Raw genomic sequence first — 20,134 nt, forward strand, 5'->3', positions numbered from 1 at the left:
TAAACTGGACTTATTGTAGCAGGACATCATCCAGCGAATGTGACGTCCTGACTTACAGTTTTATCCTCTCTTTCCCGCCCCCCCCACTCCCCAGTCCCCATCTTCCTCTCCTCCTCCTCCACCACCTCCTTCATCCTCCTCCCGGCCACGGCCCAGCTCACAATTTTTCCCCCCAAATCGATTCAGCACCGAACGAGTCAACCAGTATCTGTCCGAGATAAAGACGACAGTCCCCCGAATCCCCCAGAACTTGAAGGGGCTGAGAAGAGGGGTGAGCCAGGAAGTACCGTTGCGTCAATCAAGTTTCTTCCGGGCAGATCGCGTGTTGCCTTTGATGATTTTGTGTGTTTTCCTACGGGGATGTCTGCAGGTCATGAAATGACTTTAGAATAATTCCAGGGATACGTCCAAATAGATTGCAGCTAAGCCAAATCTGCAGCTATCGGCGTTGATCCTTTTTAAAGTTTGTCTTATTTGATGACACTTGCAAACACCTTGCTTTTTTTTTTTTTTACGGGTGAGGGGTGGGGGGGTTGTTCTAGCTCCTGCTTTGTTGGTGTTTTTCCTCCAATTACGAATGAGGGAGTTCTACCGCAATCACACCAGAAAAGAGGTCTGATGATTTTGGGGGCGGAGTCTTGGGTTGCAGTGTGCCGATGTGGCTAACATCAGATGTGCTGTGCTGTGCTGTTGTTGTTGTTTTTTTTTTTGTTTTTTGCTGTTTGTGTGGTTGACTTCGTTCCGTTGAGAGTCCCCTTTCAAATGTAAGACAAACAAGACAACAAAAGCCTTGTTTGGGTTTGACTCCGGTCATTTGTGTCAAGTGGCTCTCAGTCGGAACAGCTGAAAATGAATGACTCATATCTCAGGTCGGATTTTGCAGCACAATGTCAGAATATTTTGCAGTCATTCAGCTTTCCTCCCCCAGACTCTTATTAACGTTTTTGAATATTGCGCAGACTCGAAATATTCATCCGAATTGGTGAACCCGGAACAAAACATCAATTAATTTAGGACGGTGGGGGGGGGGGGGGGTCTGAACTTTTTTCGTTTGAGGGCTGCATGCAAAAAAAAAAAAAAAAAAATTTAAATGGAAGAATTGAAGGGGCCACTTTACAATTTGTCAACTTTTTGAAACGCGCTAAAGTCAGTCAGTAGTTTGGGCACCCCCCGATTTCGCACCGCCAACGTTGACTCAAAAGGTCATTGGCAAAATCCAAGCGTGGCTCGTGAGCTATTAGTCATCATGCATCTGGCTGGCTGCTTTTTGGACTCACCAACTATTTGGCTATCGTCCTTCCACTAACCCGCACTCTCATGTTGTCTGCTTGCTGTTCTGGAATCGCTCGTTGTGTAAACGCCACAGTGGTCTGTCAAGATGGTAAGTGGTCATCCAGAGAAGATGCTGCATGTACCCTCCCAGTTGTATCCACCAAATTGCCCCGTAGTCAAATCACCCCCCCCCCCCCCCTCAAGTCCCATTTGAGAGACCTTCTGCCGCTCATATCGTTTTCGTCCGTAGATGAAACCCCGTTGAACCCACAGAAATATTTTCTTGAGTATTCCTGCGAGGGTCATGTGGGTCCTGTTTGAGAATGAAGTGCAACATTCATGTGTGTGTGTGTGAGAGAGAGAATGAAGTGTAGCAGTTAAACATTTTGCCGTGCTTGAACTTGCCTCCAGGCCCCATCGGTGGAGGACTACAGCCACTTGCCCCCCGAGCAGAGGAGGAAGCGGCTGCAGCAGAAAATTGATGAGCTCAACAACAAGCTCCAAATCGAGATGGATCAGCGGTACGCAAACGGCAAAATAGTGAAAGAGACGTTATGTGGCGTGCCGTCTGCTCCTCGTTTATTAGCCTGTGACGTCTCCCCCCCCCCCTGTGACTTTGCCTCTGCCAGGGATGCCCTGAACAAAATGAAAGACGTGTATGAGAAATCTCCGCACATGGGCGACCCAAACAGCCTGCAGCCCAAAATATCCGAGACCATTTGCAACATGGAAAAGCTCCGCTCCGAAATCCACAAACATGAGGTCAGAAAAGAAGCTTTTGTTTTTCCTCCAGAAAATGCGTAAGCACACCTTGACGGGAAAACCCGGGAGCGGAGGTGGATTGTTTGATCAGCTCGATGGCGCCCTCTTGTGGCCAAAAAATACAAAGACGGGAAAACCGGGAGCGGAGGTGGATTGTTTGATCAGCTCGATGGCGCCCTCTTGTGGCTAAAAATGCAAATACGTCGGATTTAAGGAAGGATCATCTCGATGGCGCCACCTTCTGGCCAAAAAAATGACATTTGAATTGAATGATCGTTCTCTGAAAAGCGCCACTTGAATCCCCCCACCCCCCCACCCCCTCACAGGCATGGTTGTCAGAGGTAGAGGGAAAGCAGGCCTCCAGAGACCGCAGGCACAGTGCCGACAACCACCATCCCGCTCCCCAGGGCAGAGAGAGGTAACGCGCCCGCCAAACCCGCTCGGCCCTTTCGACGAATTGGCCCCCCCGAACGGCAAAGCCACCAAAACGAACTCTTTGTCTCGTTGCAGTCCGGAAGGCAGTTACACCGAAGACGCCGGTCAGGAGCACCACACACCTCATCACCACTCGGGCCCCCCGCAGCCGGGACACCCCAGCACCGACCCGCACGACTTTGATGACGAATTTGATGACGACGACCCGCTACCCGTCATCGGACACTGCAAAGCTTTGTACTCTTTTGACGGTAAGGTCACGTAACGTCGTCTTGCTGGCTCCAGCTTGAGCACCAAGGCCATTTTTTTTACATGTCTGAGACCAAATCATGAGTTGCGCATTTAACGCGCATCCTTCCTGGTTTGCTAGGCGTGTGTTTTAGTTGTTCGTTTTTCTTCCTTTTCAGGTCAGAATGAGGGAACCCTGGTCATAGCTGAAGACGAGGTGAATAGGATCATTTTCTCTCATTTACAATTCATTCTTGGCTATGTGGAGCAACACAATTTGTTCATCTGTGAGGCGTAGTGTAGCATCTAGCATGTAGCATTTTGTCCTGCTAATGTAGCCGCGACCTAAACACAAATCATTTTTTATTCATTCATTCATCTTCTGAACCGCTTGATCCTCACAAGGACTTGCGGGGGGTGCTGGAGCCTATCCCAGCTGTCTCCGGGCAGTAGGCGGGGGACACCCTGAATCGGTTGCCAGCCAATCGCAGGGCACACAGAAACGAACAACCATCCACGCTCACACTCACACATAGGGACAATTTAGAGCGTCCAATCAGCCTGCCACGCATGTTTTTTGGAATGTGGGAGGAAACCGGAGCACCCGGAGAAAACCCACGCAGACCCGGGGAGAACATGCAAACTCCACACAAGGGAGGCCGGAGCTGGAATCGAACCCGGTACCTCTGCACTGTGAAGCCAACATGCTAACCACTGGACTACAGGGCCGCCTCATTTTTTATTTAAAAAAAAAAAAGTAATCTCAAACCATCAAAAGGGGACTTTTGATGGAGTATTTATTAACTATTGCGGAAACGTGTGAGGAACGTGTCACTTTCCCCCCCCCCCAACGCAGGTTTTATACATCATCGAGGAAGATAAAGGCGACGGCTGGACGAGGGCGAGGAAACAGAGCGGCGAAGAGGGCTACGTGCCCACCACCTATGTGGAGATCACCATGGAGAAGAACTGCAAAGGTGCCGTCACCTATATCTGAAGCGCATTTTGTCCCCCCCGGCCCCCACCACCCCAAGCCTTTTTCACCGTCGCGCATGCTCGCGGCAAGTGTCCTTTTCATCTACCTGTGTTCTTCAATTTTGGCTTCCTTGCCACGTCTCATCCATCTCTTCCATTCATTTTGTAAGCTCTCATCCACCGCCGTCGTAGCCGCAGTGGTGAGTGACTTTCTCCTTTTTTTTTTTTTTTGAGAGAGACTCGCATCATTTTATGGACCTTGCAACAGTGTCTTCGTGTGAGAAACTGCGTGCATGCTTCTTATCGTGTTCAAGAGTGTTCAAGATGTCTTAAATGAGAAGTGATTGACGTTTTGTGTCCGCAATTTGCTTCGTCCTGTTGACATTTTCGAAAGGGGCATTGCGTTGAGACGCCACCATTTTTAGCTTCTCTGATTCCGCCACCCGATTTTGGCGAGAGTGTTTGTCGGTTTTTGCTCCATCCGCGCCATCGCGGCCGATTTCGTTCAATTGCAGTTTTGCGATCACACGGACGTTTTCCATTTGTTGGAGGCGTGTGATGCAAATTCATTGACACAGTTGCTCACGGAGCTGATAAATGTTAATGTAACGTGTCACAAGTCACTCGGATATTTTTACTGTGCTCTACATTTCAGGGGGAGAAAAAAAAATGTCCTTCATGTCCATCGGCAACCGATGCTCTAAAAAAAGTGGTTTGTCCAAACTATGGGCCGGGGGCCATTTGCGGCCCGCCATCCATTTTTAAGTGGCCCCGCGACATGACAAAAATAAATAAATTAGCCCGCGAGGTTGGTTGAAAAACAAGTCCAACCTCGTTACAACCTACCTCGAGGGACATAACGAGTCCGCGCGTTATAACGGTAGTTAGTTGTAAACATTTCCAATCAATTTTCCATCCTTCCATTTTTTTTTCTGCGGGCGGCCCTCCAACGAAAAAGTTTGGTTTGTGTCTGGGACTCGTCCGGTTGCGTTTCATTAACGGAGTCTCTCCTCTGTATGACTGTGCAGGTTCCTGAGGGCTGCAGAGTGGCCAGGTGGTTTGATTGGCCGGTGGAGGGCTCTCGCTGACGGCTGATTTTTGGTGGTGGGGGTGAAATGAGAGAGGGAAAGAGAAGGGCAAGTTTGCATGTCGGCATGCTCTCACATCCATCACGGCTTGTGGCCTTCTTGGCTTTTAACCCGAACAACAGGTTTTAATTGCCAGATGACAGTCAAAGTCCTACTCCATAACAGATATGTACCTTTACTGACCACTAGGGGGCCCACGTCAGATAACCCTCTCAGCACTAAAACTTCAAACTGACAGCCAAGGGAACATGCTGAAAGTTTCACGTTCAGCTCTTCTCTCGGTGTTTTTAAACAAAAATCCACGAGCCGTGTGGCTAAATCACGACATCAGCTTGCACCCTTCGGCTGTCTTAGCTTGCCGTTTTAAACTCATTCTAATGCCTTGGCTGTAGGCATTTTTTTTGTCATTATTTAAACGGGGTTTGCTAGTGTAGCATTGACCCCTATTCTAGAAATGACCAAAAATAAACATTAATATATTGCGGCTTTAGTAAAAAAAAAAATGACTACGGAACCCCTGAAAGAGACATGAATGGGAAAAAAAAATGTCCGATGAACGCACACATGACCTGGTGTGCGTTCATCGGACATTTGTCAGTTTCTGGTGCGCACACGTCATCTGCTGTGTAGTTTATAGCATTCGGTGCACACGTTTTAGTATCGGCTGTTCACACCTTGGGCGGCCCGGTAGTCCAGTGGTTAGCACGTCGGCTTCACAGTGCGGAGGTACCGGGTTCGATTCCAGCTCCGGCCTCCCTGTGTGGAGTTTGCATGTTCTCCCCGGGCCTGCGTGGCTTTTCTCCGGGTGCTCCGGTTTCCTCCCACATTCCAAAAACATGCGTGGCAGGCTGATTGAACACTCTAAATTGTCCCTAGGTGTGAATGTGAGCGTGGATGGTTGTTCGTCTCCGTGTGCCCTGCGATTGGCTGGCAACCGATTCAGGGTGTCCTCCGCCTACTGCCCGGAGACAGCTGGGATAGGCTCCAGCACCCCCCGCGACCCTAGTGAGGATCAAGCGGCTCGGAAGATGAATGAATGAATGAATGTTCACACCTTGCTGTCTGGTGCGCAGTAGCCGGTGCACATGTGATCGTATGCGGGGCGCATTCGTATCTGACGTGTACACGTTAGCATCTGGGGCGCGCATGTTAGCATCCGGTGCACATGTTTCGGTATCGGGTGTTCACGCGTTGCTCACTGGCGTGCGCGTCTTGGTGTCTGTGCCCGTGAGTATTTTTTTCTCGTTCTCACATGGTCACTTTTTATTCACGTCTCTTTTGGGGGTTCCGCCGATTTTAATATTTGCTGCCACTAACCGTCAGCGCCGCGCTATTTTTAACTCATCCCTTCTCGTCATCTGTTGGTGATGCCTGCCTGCCTGCCTGCCTGCCTGCGCCACTCTGCTCCTCATGCCCGCCGGATTTTCACGTGTCATCCACATGAAGTTGCATGTTCCTTAACACGCCCTCAATGTCTCCCACACGTGGTCCATTGTTCCGTCTGCGTCGTGAAATGTGCGCGCGAGCGAATCTGCTCATGTGGCCGCAGCGCTACGTCGAATGAATGAATGAATGCCTTATTATCATGAAATGTTTCCGGCGTGACTTGTAAGTTATGCGTCCGCATCCCCCCCGAACAGCCGTTGGGTCACGTCAGGGTTTCCGTTCAAGCAGGACTATCTTCTACCACCACCACCACCACCAGCAGCCTCCTCTCTCCATTGTCCTCTTTTACTTCTCTTCCGCCGGGGCGGCGACTTGACATTTTAACCAGCAGGTGGCAGACTTTCTTCATCAAACTCGAAGCAGGACTGCTCCTTGTTGAACAACAGCAAAAAAAAAAAAAAAAGAGGAGGTCCAGATTCTTTCTTCTCAGGTGTCTGCCCGTCTAGCTGACCGCATCTCCCGTCAGCCCCCCCCCCCTTCGCCCGATATTCATCGCCCCTGTCATCCTTTTCTATTTTGGGATGTAACGATACACACGCATCCCTGACGCGTTTTTACGGAAGAACCAACAGCAATTGTTTTTTTTTGTTTTTTGTTTTTTTAGCCTCCCCGCCAAGTGTGGTATACACGCCGTGCACGTGACATGTTTGTATTGAATGACTTGTAGATATTCGCATCTTTTTAATGTCCGGTTTGAATGTGTTTCTGTGGTGATTGTTTGTTGGTTTTTGACTGACCGATTGATTGATTGATTGACACTCTTCGGATATGGTTTGAAGTAGAACCGATGCACTTTGCCCCGAAGTACTCCAGCGTTTGAATTTGATCAAATGAAAGCAGTGCAGAACATGCTGAATGACCGCCGCGTCGCAATGCAGGACAAAAAGCTCTGCTGATGATGATGATTATTATTATTATTTTTAGCTCCTTGGGGGCTTTTTCTACTCTTTTTGTAACAACCGTCTTAAATAGCTTTTTGCATGATTTTACCCCATCTCTTGAATCCATTCCTCGCGATTGTTTCTAAAACGTCTCTGATGTTTCCTAACCACGTGTATGTTCAGTCGGCGAATTCGCAAGAGGGTTCCCGTTTTAGGACAAACTTAACAGTGTTGCTCAACGGTAATCATAAGATGTGACCACGCCTTAATCTTGTATTTCTTTTTATTTATGAAGCTGTGAAATGTGCAGAATGATGCTGTGGATACTACTTAAAACACATCCCTCAACCCCCCCCATTCATCTACGTCGCCGCATCTTTCCGAGACTGTTGAAAAGTTAGGATACAAAATGTCTATTTTCTTACAGCGTCCCCCAAATTAAGTTCAAGCCACAATGCAGGTGAAGCCATAATGAGAGACCCCCCCTCCCACTCTGCCAATCATTTGCCAATATCCATGCTCTTTGTTGGGGGAAAAAAAAGAAGATAAAATAAGCTTTATTTTATCTTTTAAGGACCATTAAGGACCATTAAGGACCATTTTTAAGACGACTGTCCCCATTCATGTACGTGTTTATGATGTAGAACACTGAACGTTAATTGCCTTTCAGTCTTCCAATTGCTAATGTTGATGTTCAAAATGTAAAAAAAAAAAAAAGTAATCCAAAGAAACTCAAAATCACTTTTAATTCAACGTTAGGAATTTTTTAATAATTATCCTTTCAGTCAGATTTTTTTTTATGAGGGAAATTTGCAATCACAAATTGTAGAAACTGTTTTTTCTCCATTTTGATAAATGAAACTATTTTCTAAATTGGGTACTGGACACAGAACTTCCGTTCTATTAAATCCTCAGTTGATGCAGTCGTCGGCAAATTTCTGTTTTTGAAACCTGCACGAAAGTGGAATTATGAGTTTTTTTTATTGTGGCTTTTAATCTCCTCATTCCACATCACCAATATGTGTGTGTGTGGACGACAAACTGTAAACGGCGTAAGAGTCGCTGTTGAGTATTGTGTCGGGTGTAAAACTGAACAGACCAGGTTTACGAACACGTGTTGTGAATTGAACCAAACTGTACTACTTAGTCAAATGCCGCAACCGCGCGGCCAAGACGTTCACCATCTTCTCAACGTTGCTTTTGTTTGAAGTGTCGTCATCCCGTTTGTCCCGCAGATGTAAAAAAAAAAAAAAAAAATCGTGTACAAAGAAGTGTTCACTAACTGTTTTGATGAAACCAGCCTCAAAAAAAAGTCAAGCCTCAGTTCTAAAACCACGTCGGTACACTACAAGAAGTTTTGCGCAGGTTGTCATGCTCCGTTTTGTACTAAACCGATGGCAGTACTTTTCCCCCAGACCCATATTCTTATGCACACGTGTTTTGTTAAAAAAAAAATTTCACTTTGAATGTTGTCAGACACTTTGTGGACTAAATGCCTTTTTTTTTTTTTTTTTCTCCAACTTGTAGAATATCGCTGAAATAAAGTGAGCAACGATGCAAAGCACTTTTTGGTTTTCTTTTTTCTAATACAGAAGACGACTGTCTGGTTTTATTTTTTTGGACTTAACTGCAGCATTTGATACAGTGGATCACAGTATTCTGCTGACTCGTTTGCAGCACTTGGTGGGCATTGGCGGCAGTGCTCTTGTCAGCCTTGGCTGCTCAGAGTCACGCACTGCTCCCCTGTCATGTGGTGTTCCACAGGGCTCAATTCTGGGGCCTCTGCTGTTCTCGCTGTATCTGCTCCCATTGGGTTCCATCTTAAGGAAACATGGTATTCCCTTCCACTGCTATGCAGATGGCGGCCCGGTAGTCCAGTGGTTAGCACGTGGGCTTCACAGTGCAGAGGTACCGGGTTCGATTCCAGCTCCGGCCTCCCTGTGTGGAGTTTGGACGCTCTAGATTGTCCCTAGGTGTGAGTGTGAGCGTGGATGGTTGTTCGTCTCTGTGTGCCCTGTGATTGGCTGGCAACCGATTCAGGGTGTCCCCCGCCTACTGCCCGAAGACAGCTGGGATAGGCTCCAGCACCCCCCACGACCCTAGTGAGGATCAAGCGGCTCGGAAAATGAATGAATGAATGAATGCTATGCAGATGACTGCCAGATCTATGTCCCACTCATCAAGAAAGACGCCTTCTCATTAAGGCCACTCCTATCCTGTCTAGAAGAAATCAAAACCTGGATGGCACAAAATTTCTTGAACCTCTCTGAGCTCATCCGACCCTACACACCTGCCCCGGCGGCTCGGGTCTGTGGACCAGTCTTTGTTAGAAGTACCAAGAACTAAACTGAGGCTCAGAGGGGATCGAGCCTTTGACTTGACTGCATTTCCAATGGTATGTCCGTGGTTCCAAGGTTCGGAGAAAATCCAGCACCGGTCCTCTTCACTTCTACTATGCTATCTCTCTCTCTCTTTGCAGATTTGGATTCCATCCATCCATCCATCTTCTACCGCTTATCCGGGGCCGGGTCGCGGGGGCAATAGCTTTAGCAGGGAAGCCCAGACTTCCCTCTCCCTAGCTACTTCTTCCATCTCTCCCCGGGGGATCCCGAGGCGTTCCCAGGCCAGCTGGGTGACATAGTCTCTCCAGCGTGTCCTGGGTCTTCCTCGGGGTCTCCTCCTCGTGGGACACGCCCGGAACACCTCACCAGGGAGGCGCTCGGGAGGCATCCGAATCAGATGCCCAAGCCACCTCATCTGGCTCCTCTCGATGTGGAGGAGAAGCAGCTCGACTCGGAGCCCCTCCCGGATGACCGAGCTTCTCACCTTATCTCTAAGGGAGAGCCCGGACACCCTGCGGTGAAAACTCATTTCGGCCGCTTGTATCCGGGATCTCGTTCTTTCGGTCACGACCCATAGCTCGTGACCATAGATGAGGGTTGTACTGACGTATTGGGAACTGCACACACACCTCTCACCGCAGTGTCTCAATTGTGACCGCACAAACAAGTTGCCGCGTCGCTTTAGATGAGCTCTTCTTGCTACGGCTAATCACTGGAATTTTGCTGGTCTGGAGGGTAAGCGGTGGAGAAAAAAGTTGAAAAAATGACATTTTAAATTTTCATCAGCATAAAAATCGAACTCAGATTTTTAATTTTTTTTTCCAAATTGTTCCCCAGTGTAACATGAGAGTCCATCGCCCAAAATAATTTTTGAGCCCAGTGAAAATGGCTCAAATTTCCTTCATGCCACTTATTTTTTTTTTGGTGAGTCCTCTTCTATGAAAGACATGTTTTGAGACTCCAATCCTATCTTGTTTGTTTCAGTTCATCCCTTCATAACGACTTCAAAACCAGATTGGTCTTTGGAGATAAAACCGTTTTGGCCTATTTTTGGAGCTCGCTTTTCCCGCCGGCTACGCTCTCGGCACGCGAGTGAAAAACTCCACAGTACGTGTACCATATTTATTCAAACTTACCACAGTAGTAGTTCAGAATATAAACATTCAAATACCTCGACGCGTCGTCTTCTTTCTTAATTATATACAAAACAAAAGGGGTCAATGCTTCACAATATGTACAGTTCAACTTTGGTGACACCTTCCACGTACAATAATCGTGTGTATCGTCACATTGACACACAAACCCGTCTTCTGTTTTAAATATGAAATGGAATCAAACTATTTAGTTTAACATATTGAGCGGACCCAAAGAGTCACTTCGGACTTTTTTTTAGTATCAGGGCGATTTTAGTTTTCGCTGGCTTCGTGTAAACAGACCGAAATCAAGAATTAGTCTCGTGGAATGACAGTTACTTTTATCGACGTGATACACAGACGTCCGCTCTCTCAGAAAGTGCAAGTTTTGTCCCCCCCCCCGATTGTTGCAATATGGCGCCCTTCCTCAAGGGCGCCGCCACACTCCAGCTCTTGTCTGGAAACACACAGGAGCGTCATTGTATGTCCACAATACACAAGTGCTGCTCAAATGAAAGCGTTTCTTAATCCGGCGACTTCCGACATATCTTTTGAAGGGAATGAAAGTACATTTTGTGACGCATCATAGATGACATTCTGAACACATGATGCCCATCGTATCAGCCTGACTAAAAAAATACCATCTCATGGTAACGCTATCGTTGCATCACAGAGCGGTGTTGTATTTGTATTTACAGTTGCTTTTGTATCGCCTTGAGATTTGACCCTGTTATTGCTTCTGAACGCGATCGCTCGCCGTTTCTTGATGTTTCTTTTCTCAACGAGGTGACGCGGCACATTTTCGTATGTCGCCGCCGATCGCGAGTCAAATTAACGTGTGCGTTTTGGCTAGGGGCTCCAGCTTCCTCGACAACGCCGTGAGGATCAGGTTGAATTTGCTGAAGCGATCCGATTGGTTGACCGAAGCGCCGCGACTCCCCCACAGTAGCCGCAGCTGAAAGTCCGTCTTGAACACCTCCAGCAGGTCCTCGTCGCACTGGAACCCTGAAAACATGCACGAGCGAGCCTCGTTTGAAAGTCACTCGGTGCCAATGACGGCTATAGACGTCAAAGATCCATTTTAACTGGGCTAGCTGCTAATGAGTGAACATACAGTAAATACACAGAAGTTATCGGACAAATCAAGTGCACCTGATAAGGCGTTTTAAGTTCACTTTGTTCAGCCAATCTTGAATATTTTTTATGGAGTTTCTTTGCTTTTGCTTTTACCATGCATGATTCTCTGTGCGTTGTCGGTGTAGCTCCGAGCATGGTGCGCGACGTGGCGTGCCGCCTCGAGGTGCCGCAGCATGATGTCACAGCCCTGGTCGCTGGTCTCCCAGAGCTCCGCCCCTTCCGGCGAGACGGACGGACGCTCCATCAAAGTGAGAAGGGGCAACAGGAGAGGAACGCACACCACGGCGGGACGCGAGGCTGAAGCCAGGTCAGAAGAAGAATCGGAACATTTCACGTTGCCCATCAATATTTTGTGGAATGAAATCGATGTTTTCTTCAATGTACCTGTTCCCTCGTAGAGGTTTTTGTAGAAAGGTTTGAGGGTTTTCTCATAGCTGATGGCAGTCTGCGTGTAGTTCCTCCGCAAAGTCGTCCATGTGCCCTCCAGACGACTGATCTGCGTTGTGCAAAACAAAGCGCAGCTTGTTTTCTCGTAACTTCTGGTCAAATCCGACGTGGGTCTTTGATGTGCCACACACATTCGTGTGTGTGGGGGGGTGGGGGGGGGTCATTTTAAATAAAATTTGATCACTAATGGTAGGGACTTCACTCCAATCACCTAATTCCAGTATTAGACGTGCTATCCGTGTCAGTTTTAAGTTAGCTTAGTAATTAGCAAGGCTTCAGTTTTGCTTGTTTTGATTGATTGATTGAAATCGAAAGGAAACACACCTACTGGAGCCTTGACCTCCGACTGACACGTTGCTTCACCCAAATTTTTGGAACCGCCTTGGTCCAAACTGTGGCCCGGGGGCCATTTTCAGCCCACCATCGATTTTTCATCGGCCCGTGAAATGACCAAAAAAAATTAGATTAGAATTTGAGCCTTCCATTTTTCTGTATGTGGGCCTCCAATGAAAAAGTTTGGACACCCCCTAGTCCAGGGTGTGTGTGTGGATATGTACATACTTAATCCGTACATACAGTGGACCTATTTCTGGGGGATGGGGACTGGGTTGGCCCGACAATTGCGAAAATCTGTGTCTCATTGACATCCACGGAAATGCAATGGTGTTGGTGTTTAAAAAAAACATTTTAAAATCCCCAAATGTTTTGAAACATTCAATATATGCGTGCACATGCACGGTTACCTGTGGCAGTTCCAGAGCTTTCATCAGAGCGGTGAACGCAAAGAGGTCACCGACAGTGTCCTTCAGCTCCAGCGCCACCAAAACGATGCGATTCAAAGTGCACGCTCGCTCCTCCACGCTGCCCGTGCACCCGAGAATATCCACGGCCACGCCGATTGCCATGGTGTGGTGTCTGCAGGGAGCGAGAAGGAGAGCCGAAGTAATACCTGGCGTGTTTGAAAAGGATTGCTTGCAAATTGTGACTTTCCCAGGGCTGAAAATCGTCCCGAGTGACAGAGCAGCCATTTTCTCAACCTTTTACTGTGCTAATGTGTCTCATGTTTGGTTAGCATGGTTGCTCGTGGAGCTACTGGAAACTTTTGACGTACTTGGTCAAAAAAGATGTTTCGGATTCTTATGCATGCAGATTTAATTTTTGATCCTTGGGGTATTTGGATGTCAACATGTCACAAAGACCCGGGTACTGTTTTGGAAATGAAGCTCAGCTGCGAGACGCAGTCCATACCGCTCCATCAGGTCCAGTCTCAGCTGTCGTCCGTGCGGCAAGGTGATCAGCTCTAGGCCCGAATCGACCCCCATCCGACCTCTCTGCTCGGACGACACACCGAGTATCCTCGCCACCTGCAATGTCAAACGTCTCCGCTTAACGATGCGGCTCGGGATTTGCCGGAGTGGTTCATTGGTGTGGGATCGTTCCTTGTTTGGCTGCTGGGCGATCGTTCGAGGACCGAGATTACATTCTTGACAAGAAAGACATGATGCCTCACATCTGGACATGACTTCCTCTCAAAAGAGACGCACGGACCCGTTGGTTTCTGGGCCACTTCACCGTTTCCTCGCAACTATCCGGAATCGACCCGCAGTGGATTTCGCCCAACAAACGAAACTGCTACTCATCTATTTTATGGAGCGCTTATCTTTTAATATCAATAAACCAGTCGGCCAAATAAACAACACGGAAAAGACGCAGAACAAGTGTCCTGGAATCACCCCTTGGTTGTTTTGGTTCAGGGAAAAAAAAAAATACGCCGCTAAAAGATCCTTGTGAAAAACCACGTGGGGGGAAAAAGTGAAGGCAGTTTGGTAAGCTTTCAAAGAGCGTTTTGAAGGTCGAGATGAGGTTTTGAAGATCAGGCGTAGAATGTGGGTTGTAGTGACGCGCGAGGCTTGAGGTCAGGCGTTCGGAACGTGCGAGTCCGGGCGTGTGTTCGTACCTGGCAGTCGGCCATGAGCAGGTGCCTGGCGATGCTGTGATGGTTGTGGCTCAGAAGCAGCTCTTTGGCTCGCTTCAAAACCGACATCTCCAGGGGTTTGTTTTCGGCCGGCAGAAGGCGAGAGTGGAACTCGGTCGGTCGGAACGCCGACTCCGTCTCCACCAGCGGCCTTAGGAAAACGTTTCTGGTTTGGTCCTGCCGCTCCTCCCTCCCCGCGTCCTCCTCTTCGTCCTCACTGGTGTTTTCTAAAGCTTCGATGGCATGATGGTAGGAGCTTCGGTCCAGCCCCCTCTGCCCTACCGTCCCATCCGCCGCCTCGCCCTCTTGCCTCAATCTCTCAACATAGCTGCACGGCAGCTGCTCGAGTTCCTGGGCGTTGCCTGGAATCAAGTCGGGTTCATTCCATTCCGGCGGACTGCGGGACCCGAGGTCTGTGGAAGTCTGTGCCAGGCATTCACTTCGTCCTGGTATCGCCTCAGAGTCCGGATACTGAATCTGTGCGAGTGCGCAGCTGGAAGAGTTTTGCAGGTCCGCGTGGAAAGACTTCACCGGAGGTGTTGGAGGACCTGCGGTCCAACAAGAACGTCCATTAACGTCGACATCAGTCGGAATCGTCAACAGTCACCACGGGGCAATGGTCCAAACCCCAATTCTAGTGAAGTTGGAGCGTTGTGTACAATACGGAGCAAATACGGAATGCAATGATCATGCGGATCATGTTCAGTTCAATACACACTAAAGACGAGATGTTTCCTGTTCAAACTGATCAGAATTGTGAACAAATGTGGATGGTCCAGAGGACACGGCGGTGCACACCATGATTTCCATAAACAATCTGAAACGTGGACTCGTCAGACCACACTTTTCCACATCGGCCCATCTCAGATGAGCTCCTGTGACTTCGAAGGACTTAAAAGACAACTATGTGAATCACTACAACGCCGCGTTAAACTGAGCTGCTTGTATTTATCAATAATGTATATTTTTTCAAAGCATTTTTGCCTTTTCTCAATGTAGTCAAAAAAAAATTGAACGATGATATTACCTGCGGTCCTCCACGAACAAGGAGAGGCTTCCCCACACGTCGAGTCCAGGGTGGGTAAAGAAAGACTGGGGCAAGGGGGCTCTGTGGTGTTGGGGGGCAGACCTGGGAAACGAGGAAGTCGTGCCAACGGAACCTTGCTGGGTTTGGGTGGAGGTTTCGGACACAGCTGGCTGTCAGAGCCCCGGATCGGCTGACCTGGAAGCATTCCCAAGATTTTCAGACGGAAAAATAACTTTGGTTTTGTTCCTATTGATGCACTTTGACCTTGCTAGAGTGACCGCACTCATATGAACCTCTGATCTTGACTGGATCTATATTTAATCCGGAAACAGCTGCCTCTTTGAATTGTTTTCTTGGACTTTCTTCAAATCAGAGAAGCGCATGATGTCAAGCATGTGAGCAAACGGCCAAAACAAATTGGATTTTTTTTTCATATGCAAGCAGTGTCAGGAGGAAATTGAAAGGAACTTGTTTGCAGTGAATCATCTTATCTTTGCTGATATGAAAAAAAGGTATCTTATGTAAGAGAGCGTTGCCGGCTAGCTCATAGGAATCTTCGGACCTGCCAGTGGCTCCGCCAACCTCCGCGGGACTGACGGACTCAGCAACGGTTCGCTGCCAGTCCGGAACACGGGATACTTGGTATTTGGGCTGTGGAGATTGGTGTCCGAGTGCTGCTGGTTCAGGGGTTTGGATCCTGCATGTCAGAGACACGCTCGTTAGTACAGAGGGTTTGATTTAGAACAGAATTTTTGGGTCATTTCAATTCCATTTTCATTGTTCGGTGTGAGATGTCGAAATGTCATCTTTACTCACCAAGTGGCAGAAAGCTCTCGGATTGGTGCGCTTTGAGCGGCCGCCGCTTCTCCGGGAGTTGATTGAGGCTTGCCGGTTGGCTGCCGCAACGACCCTTCAACCTGAGCAGATTAGAACGTCCGATAATTCTGAACACGCGGCCAGACCGTGGAATTTATTTAGACTAAAGCAAGGATGAATCACTGTGTCACCGCCAGACATTGTGGACCCCAACCTGAGCTGGCTTCCTCTGGCCATGCCGTTATTGTGGTAGTGTGGGCCATCGTGGCCGCCGTGTGTGTTATCTTGTATGTGTCCGTTGGTGATGTTGAGGCTGAGGCGCTTCTGACGCCGCCGCTCCTCTTCGATCAGCCCCGCCTCTCGAGGGTTACCGGACAATCCGTACTTGTGCTCGAGGCAGCGCAACGGCAGCGTGCGGTTGATGGGCTGGAAGATAATGGCACCCACCACCTGAAACGCAAATGCCGCAATTCATCTCAATCTCCTTCAGTCATTTTCCGACGGTCATCCGCATAGCATGTAAGGAAATAACACGTTTCCTTAAGATGGAACCCAAAGGGAGCAGATACAATGAAAACAGCAGAGGCCCCGGAATTGAACCCTGTGGAACACCAAGCGACAGTGAGGCAGTTCATGACTCAGAGTAAGGCGAACACAAACCAGAACAGGGTGTCCCGGCTCTCTTAAATGTTTTAAATCAGCCATCTGTCGATTTTCTCTCCCCCTTGTGCCCATTGACATCGCGGGTAGGATGGAGCCGATTCCCAGCCAACTTTGGGGAGAGAGGTGGCTTACACCCCACACTGCCAGTCTCAGGCCCTTTCATCATTGAATTCAATTTATCTGCTTCCCGTTTTCCAATTTGTGTTTTTATTTTCTCAACAGATGGACGTCTGGTTGAAACTCACCTGGGAGACGGGTTTGCGGTTGCCCACGTAATATCTTATGAGAGCGGGCACACTGTCAAAACCCTCTCGCTCCACACGGTACTCAACTCTGGAATAGGCTTCGTTCAGCATCACAACCTAGCGGACAAACGGTAAGAACTTTGTGATATGTGAAAAATGTGATCCGGCTAAAAGAAGAGATGTGAAAATTACAAAAGGAACAAAAACAACGAAGAGAAGAATATAAGTATCTTTGTTTGACACTCTGGGGCTTGTGGGGGGCCTGCGGGGCTAATCTGTCTTACCTTTTTATTGATTTTAAAATGTTGGGCTGTATTTCGCCATTGACAAGTTAGAACATAACTTCCAGGACTGGACAGCGAATCCCGAATCAGGAAATCTCCATCTCGCTGCACAAAGTTTTCAGCAACCTAGGACGATACAGAGCGTTACGGCGTGTCCGTGCACGGGTGTCCAACTAAAGACTCAAAACCGGCAAATGCAGGAGTAGTTATGCAATATGATGATTTGGTCAAGCTCCCAAACAAAACGGCCTGTTCTTTTCAATGAATGAGGATGATGAACGAATCGTGATATCTCTCACGGCTCCTACGCAAAGGAAACCTTGAACAATTGAACAGGCAAACTCAGTGTGACAGTGACAGTGGCCTTTAAACAGAGCCACATGATCCAAATGAGATGAAACCTCGGTGAAACTCGAGACTTTGATCAAATAATCTGCTTCCCGACGCTTGTTTGTTTTAGCCCCAAAGAAGCGGATGATCGCATGTGAAATGTTGGTCTTTGTCAGTCGCATAAAATGTTTCTCTGGTGAGTCGCTTCAGCTCACGACATGTTCCAAGAGTGACTCCTCCCTGTGACTGGCTCCGAGTCAGCCATGAGCGCATTCGGAAGCTTCCAAATGGCATTGTTGTTGCTCATTTTGGTTTTGGGCTTTTCGCAAATGTTTACATGAGCGGAAAAGTCTGCCGCCTCTCATTTTGTCTGTGCTATGGCTGGGCACAGTTGTGCTTGCGGGTTTGCCACTTGTCATTGTGGAATTGAAAGACGCAAAAGTCAACCAATGTCATTAGCTCTGATTAATTGAGATTAATCTCTGTCTTAGCTCTGATTAATCAAAACATTTAAATCAGACCCTAAGTGTGCAGTGAGGCTGCTTTTTAATTGCTGATTTCATTTAGCGAATTGGTGACTTTGTTCCTTTTGAGAGGGACGACTGACTGTTTCAAAAGGCTGACGACATGATACCTGCCGGGGTATCGCTCCGTGGTACCAAGCATGGCTTCTGGGCTCTTCGCTATTCATCTTCAGTTCTTCCTCCAACTCTCTGCGAAGCTTCTCCGATGGACCATCCAGGATAAATTGATCCTGGGAAAACTGAAAAACAAATACCAAAAAAAAAATGTTTGAGAAAAAGAAAAATTGCCTTCTTTGTTAATGTGTTCATGTAATCCAGGGGTGTCAAACTCATTTTCATTACCGGTTCCCTTGGAGGACCGTTATGACTGTGAAACCATATAAGTCAAGAATAATGGTTAATTCAACTATAGTTTAAGTTACTGTAATGAAGGTTTTGTTAACAAGAAAACTTACAAAGGAAATTTTGGTAAACATTAGCAAGCATCACAGAAATTAGCATGTTTGATTTGCTTTTGGCGGGCCACATCAAATGATGTGGTGGGCCAGATCTGGCCCGCGGGCCTTGAGTTTGACACCTGTGATTTAATCAATCAGCAGAACACTAATTGAAAGCTTAAAATTCTCAGTTACCGCCGCGCCTTGAGATGTGAGTTTAATTTGTTCCTGGACCATGTTTAAAACTCAAAACAAAACATTTGTGGAAAGGAATGAAAATGCCATGACGCCGACCCTTCCCACAAAGACCCTTTAAAAACGAATTTGTTTTTTAATGAGACAACTAGCACGCTAAAGAAAACATATACAGTACAACAATGATGTAATCAACGCAAATGTAAAAGAATGAAATCGTTTTTGTCACACTTTTCCCGTCAGCTCTGCCGCGCAATTCTGTCGTGCTCGTCTTGGCCACCTGGGGGCAGTACATGACAAACGGCTTCACTGCTCATTGGCACGTCAGTGTAGCGGCATTAATCACACATTGTCGAGAAGCAAGATTAAATGTCTGTGAGTACAGTCTGGTGTTGTCTGGTGTGTCAAGATATGTTCTAGCAATGTTTGTGTTCCTATATTCGTTGCTTGATGGCTAACGACACCGCCACATAGACGCTAAACGTTAGCCCGTCTGTCGTTCGACTTCGAACGACAGACTTCGAACGCCACTCTTGTTGCCAAGAGTGGCGACAAACACCGCCAAGTCTCTTTTTCGAAGAATATTTACAATTTCCATCTGCCGAATTGCCACTTGTTGTAAAGTGAATTGAGTCACACGCTGCCATTCGGCGCTAGTAGGACGAGTTTATGCTCGCAAATCGAAAAAAATAAATAAATCGTCCAATAGACAATTTACACAGTATCTCGAAAAGGTCGTTCGTAGCTCGAAGCACCACTGCCAATGTGAAAAGTTTTTAAAGTTGTGTTAAAATAACGGGAGATGTGAGCAAACCGAGTCATATTTGATGGTGTTTTTTTTTTTCTTTGAAGGTTGCCATATGATAAGCTATGAATCAAGTCTCAAGTCTTGAAGTTTGGGCTAAAACAGTGATGGACACCAAGTCCCCGGTAAGAAACCAAGAAACTGACACCGAGCAAAGTCAGCACGACAGCCTGAACCGATACATACATGAACACACGCTAAACACACCTAACAAGACTTTTTTAATGAGGTTTTGAAGACCGATAGATATAATAGAACGCCATTTATTTTAGACAACAAAACACTGACGGCTTTATCACAAGGCTCGGCATGGCAAGAACTAAATGGCACACTTACGTGGTAACTATGGGGTCTCTGCATGCTTTTGGCCGTTCTCTTTTCCTCAAACAAGCTCTTTGTATGCGAAATATGTCTTCAGCTTTCTTTCAAACACATGCCTTTGGTCGTTTGGCGAAACGTTTGAGCACACAAACACACACACACCCTTTCGCCGTCCCCTGAGGGATTTTCTCTCCTTGATGGTTTTCCACCTAATGTGACGACGTCAGGGTACCACCACGCTCTTGGACTAGCCGGACCTGTCCTCCTTCACACCCTCACGCACATCCAGTAGACACGCCTGCACCCGCAGACCTTAAACATAAACTCTTGGATTCTTTACGGTTTGCCTCGCGGCTATACATTGCG

The 20,134-nt window shown here is 47.6% G+C and overlaps 2 protein-coding genes and 1 long non-coding RNA gene across 8 annotated transcripts in view; 2 read left to right on the forward strand and 1 right to left on the reverse strand.

The window, feature by feature from the left end:
• Positions 1-10,099, forward strand: part of LOC127605791 (formin-binding protein 1-like) — a 29,806-nt gene extending 19,707 nt beyond the window's left edge. The window contains exons 10-17 of one of the 5 annotated variants that reach the window (XM_052073576.1): positions 95-271; positions 1,684-1,793; positions 1,902-2,034; positions 2,361-2,452; positions 2,545-2,720; positions 2,877-2,914; positions 3,554-3,674; positions 10,020-10,099. In XM_052073576.1, coding sequence (XP_051929536.1) covers positions 95-271; positions 1,684-1,793; positions 1,902-2,034; positions 2,361-2,452; positions 2,545-2,720; positions 2,877-2,914; positions 3,554-3,674; positions 10,020-10,084 — 912 coding nt within the window. In that variant the 3' untranslated portion in view covers positions 10,085-10,099. Of the gene's footprint in view, positions 1-94; positions 272-1,683; positions 1,794-1,901; positions 2,035-2,360; positions 2,453-2,544; positions 2,721-2,876; positions 2,915-3,553; positions 4,338-4,700; positions 4,868-10,019 lie in introns of those variants that run through there. The other 4 variants (XM_052073578.1, XM_052073577.1, XM_052073579.1 and 1 more) reach the window with 4 other exon arrangements.
• A 435-nt stretch (positions 10,100-10,534) lies between these two features.
• The window catches only part of LOC127605777 (breast cancer anti-estrogen resistance protein 3-like), a 30,435-nt gene continuing 20,835 nt past the window's right edge, over positions 10,535-20,134 (reverse strand). For both annotated transcript variants that reach the window (XM_052073548.1, XM_052073549.1), the window contains 13 exons: positions 18,121-18,249; positions 17,157-17,282; positions 16,873-16,989; positions 16,179-16,414; positions 15,965-16,065; positions 15,711-15,845; positions 15,149-15,343; positions 14,104-14,669; positions 13,395-13,510; positions 12,890-13,061; positions 12,084-12,195; positions 11,793-11,996; positions 10,535-11,567 (listed from right to left, as the gene is read on the reverse strand). In XM_052073548.1, coding sequence (XP_051929508.1) covers positions 11,389-11,567; positions 11,793-11,996; positions 12,084-12,195; positions 12,890-13,061; positions 13,395-13,510; positions 14,104-14,669; positions 15,149-15,343; positions 15,711-15,845; positions 15,965-16,065; positions 16,179-16,414; positions 16,873-16,989; positions 17,157-17,282; positions 18,121-18,249 — 2,388 coding nt within the window. In that variant the 3' untranslated portion in view covers positions 10,535-11,388. The remainder of the gene's footprint in view (positions 11,568-11,792; positions 11,997-12,083; positions 12,196-12,889; positions 13,062-13,394; positions 13,511-14,103; positions 14,670-15,148; positions 15,344-15,710; positions 15,846-15,964; positions 16,066-16,178; positions 16,415-16,872; positions 16,990-17,156; positions 17,283-18,120; positions 18,250-20,134) is intronic.
• Positions 11,867-19,002, forward strand: LOC127605841 (uncharacterized). Its single transcript, XR_007963667.1, has 3 exons — positions 11,867-12,006; positions 16,850-17,003; positions 18,886-19,002. It is a non-coding gene; the product is annotated as an uncharacterized LOC127605841 (long non-coding RNA).

The sequence above is a fragment of the Hippocampus zosterae genome, chromosome 8, assembly GCF_025434085.1.
Source record: "Hippocampus zosterae strain Florida chromosome 8, ASM2543408v3, whole genome shotgun sequence".
Taxonomy (NCBI): Eukaryota; Metazoa; Chordata; class Actinopteri; order Syngnathiformes; family Syngnathidae; genus Hippocampus; species Hippocampus zosterae.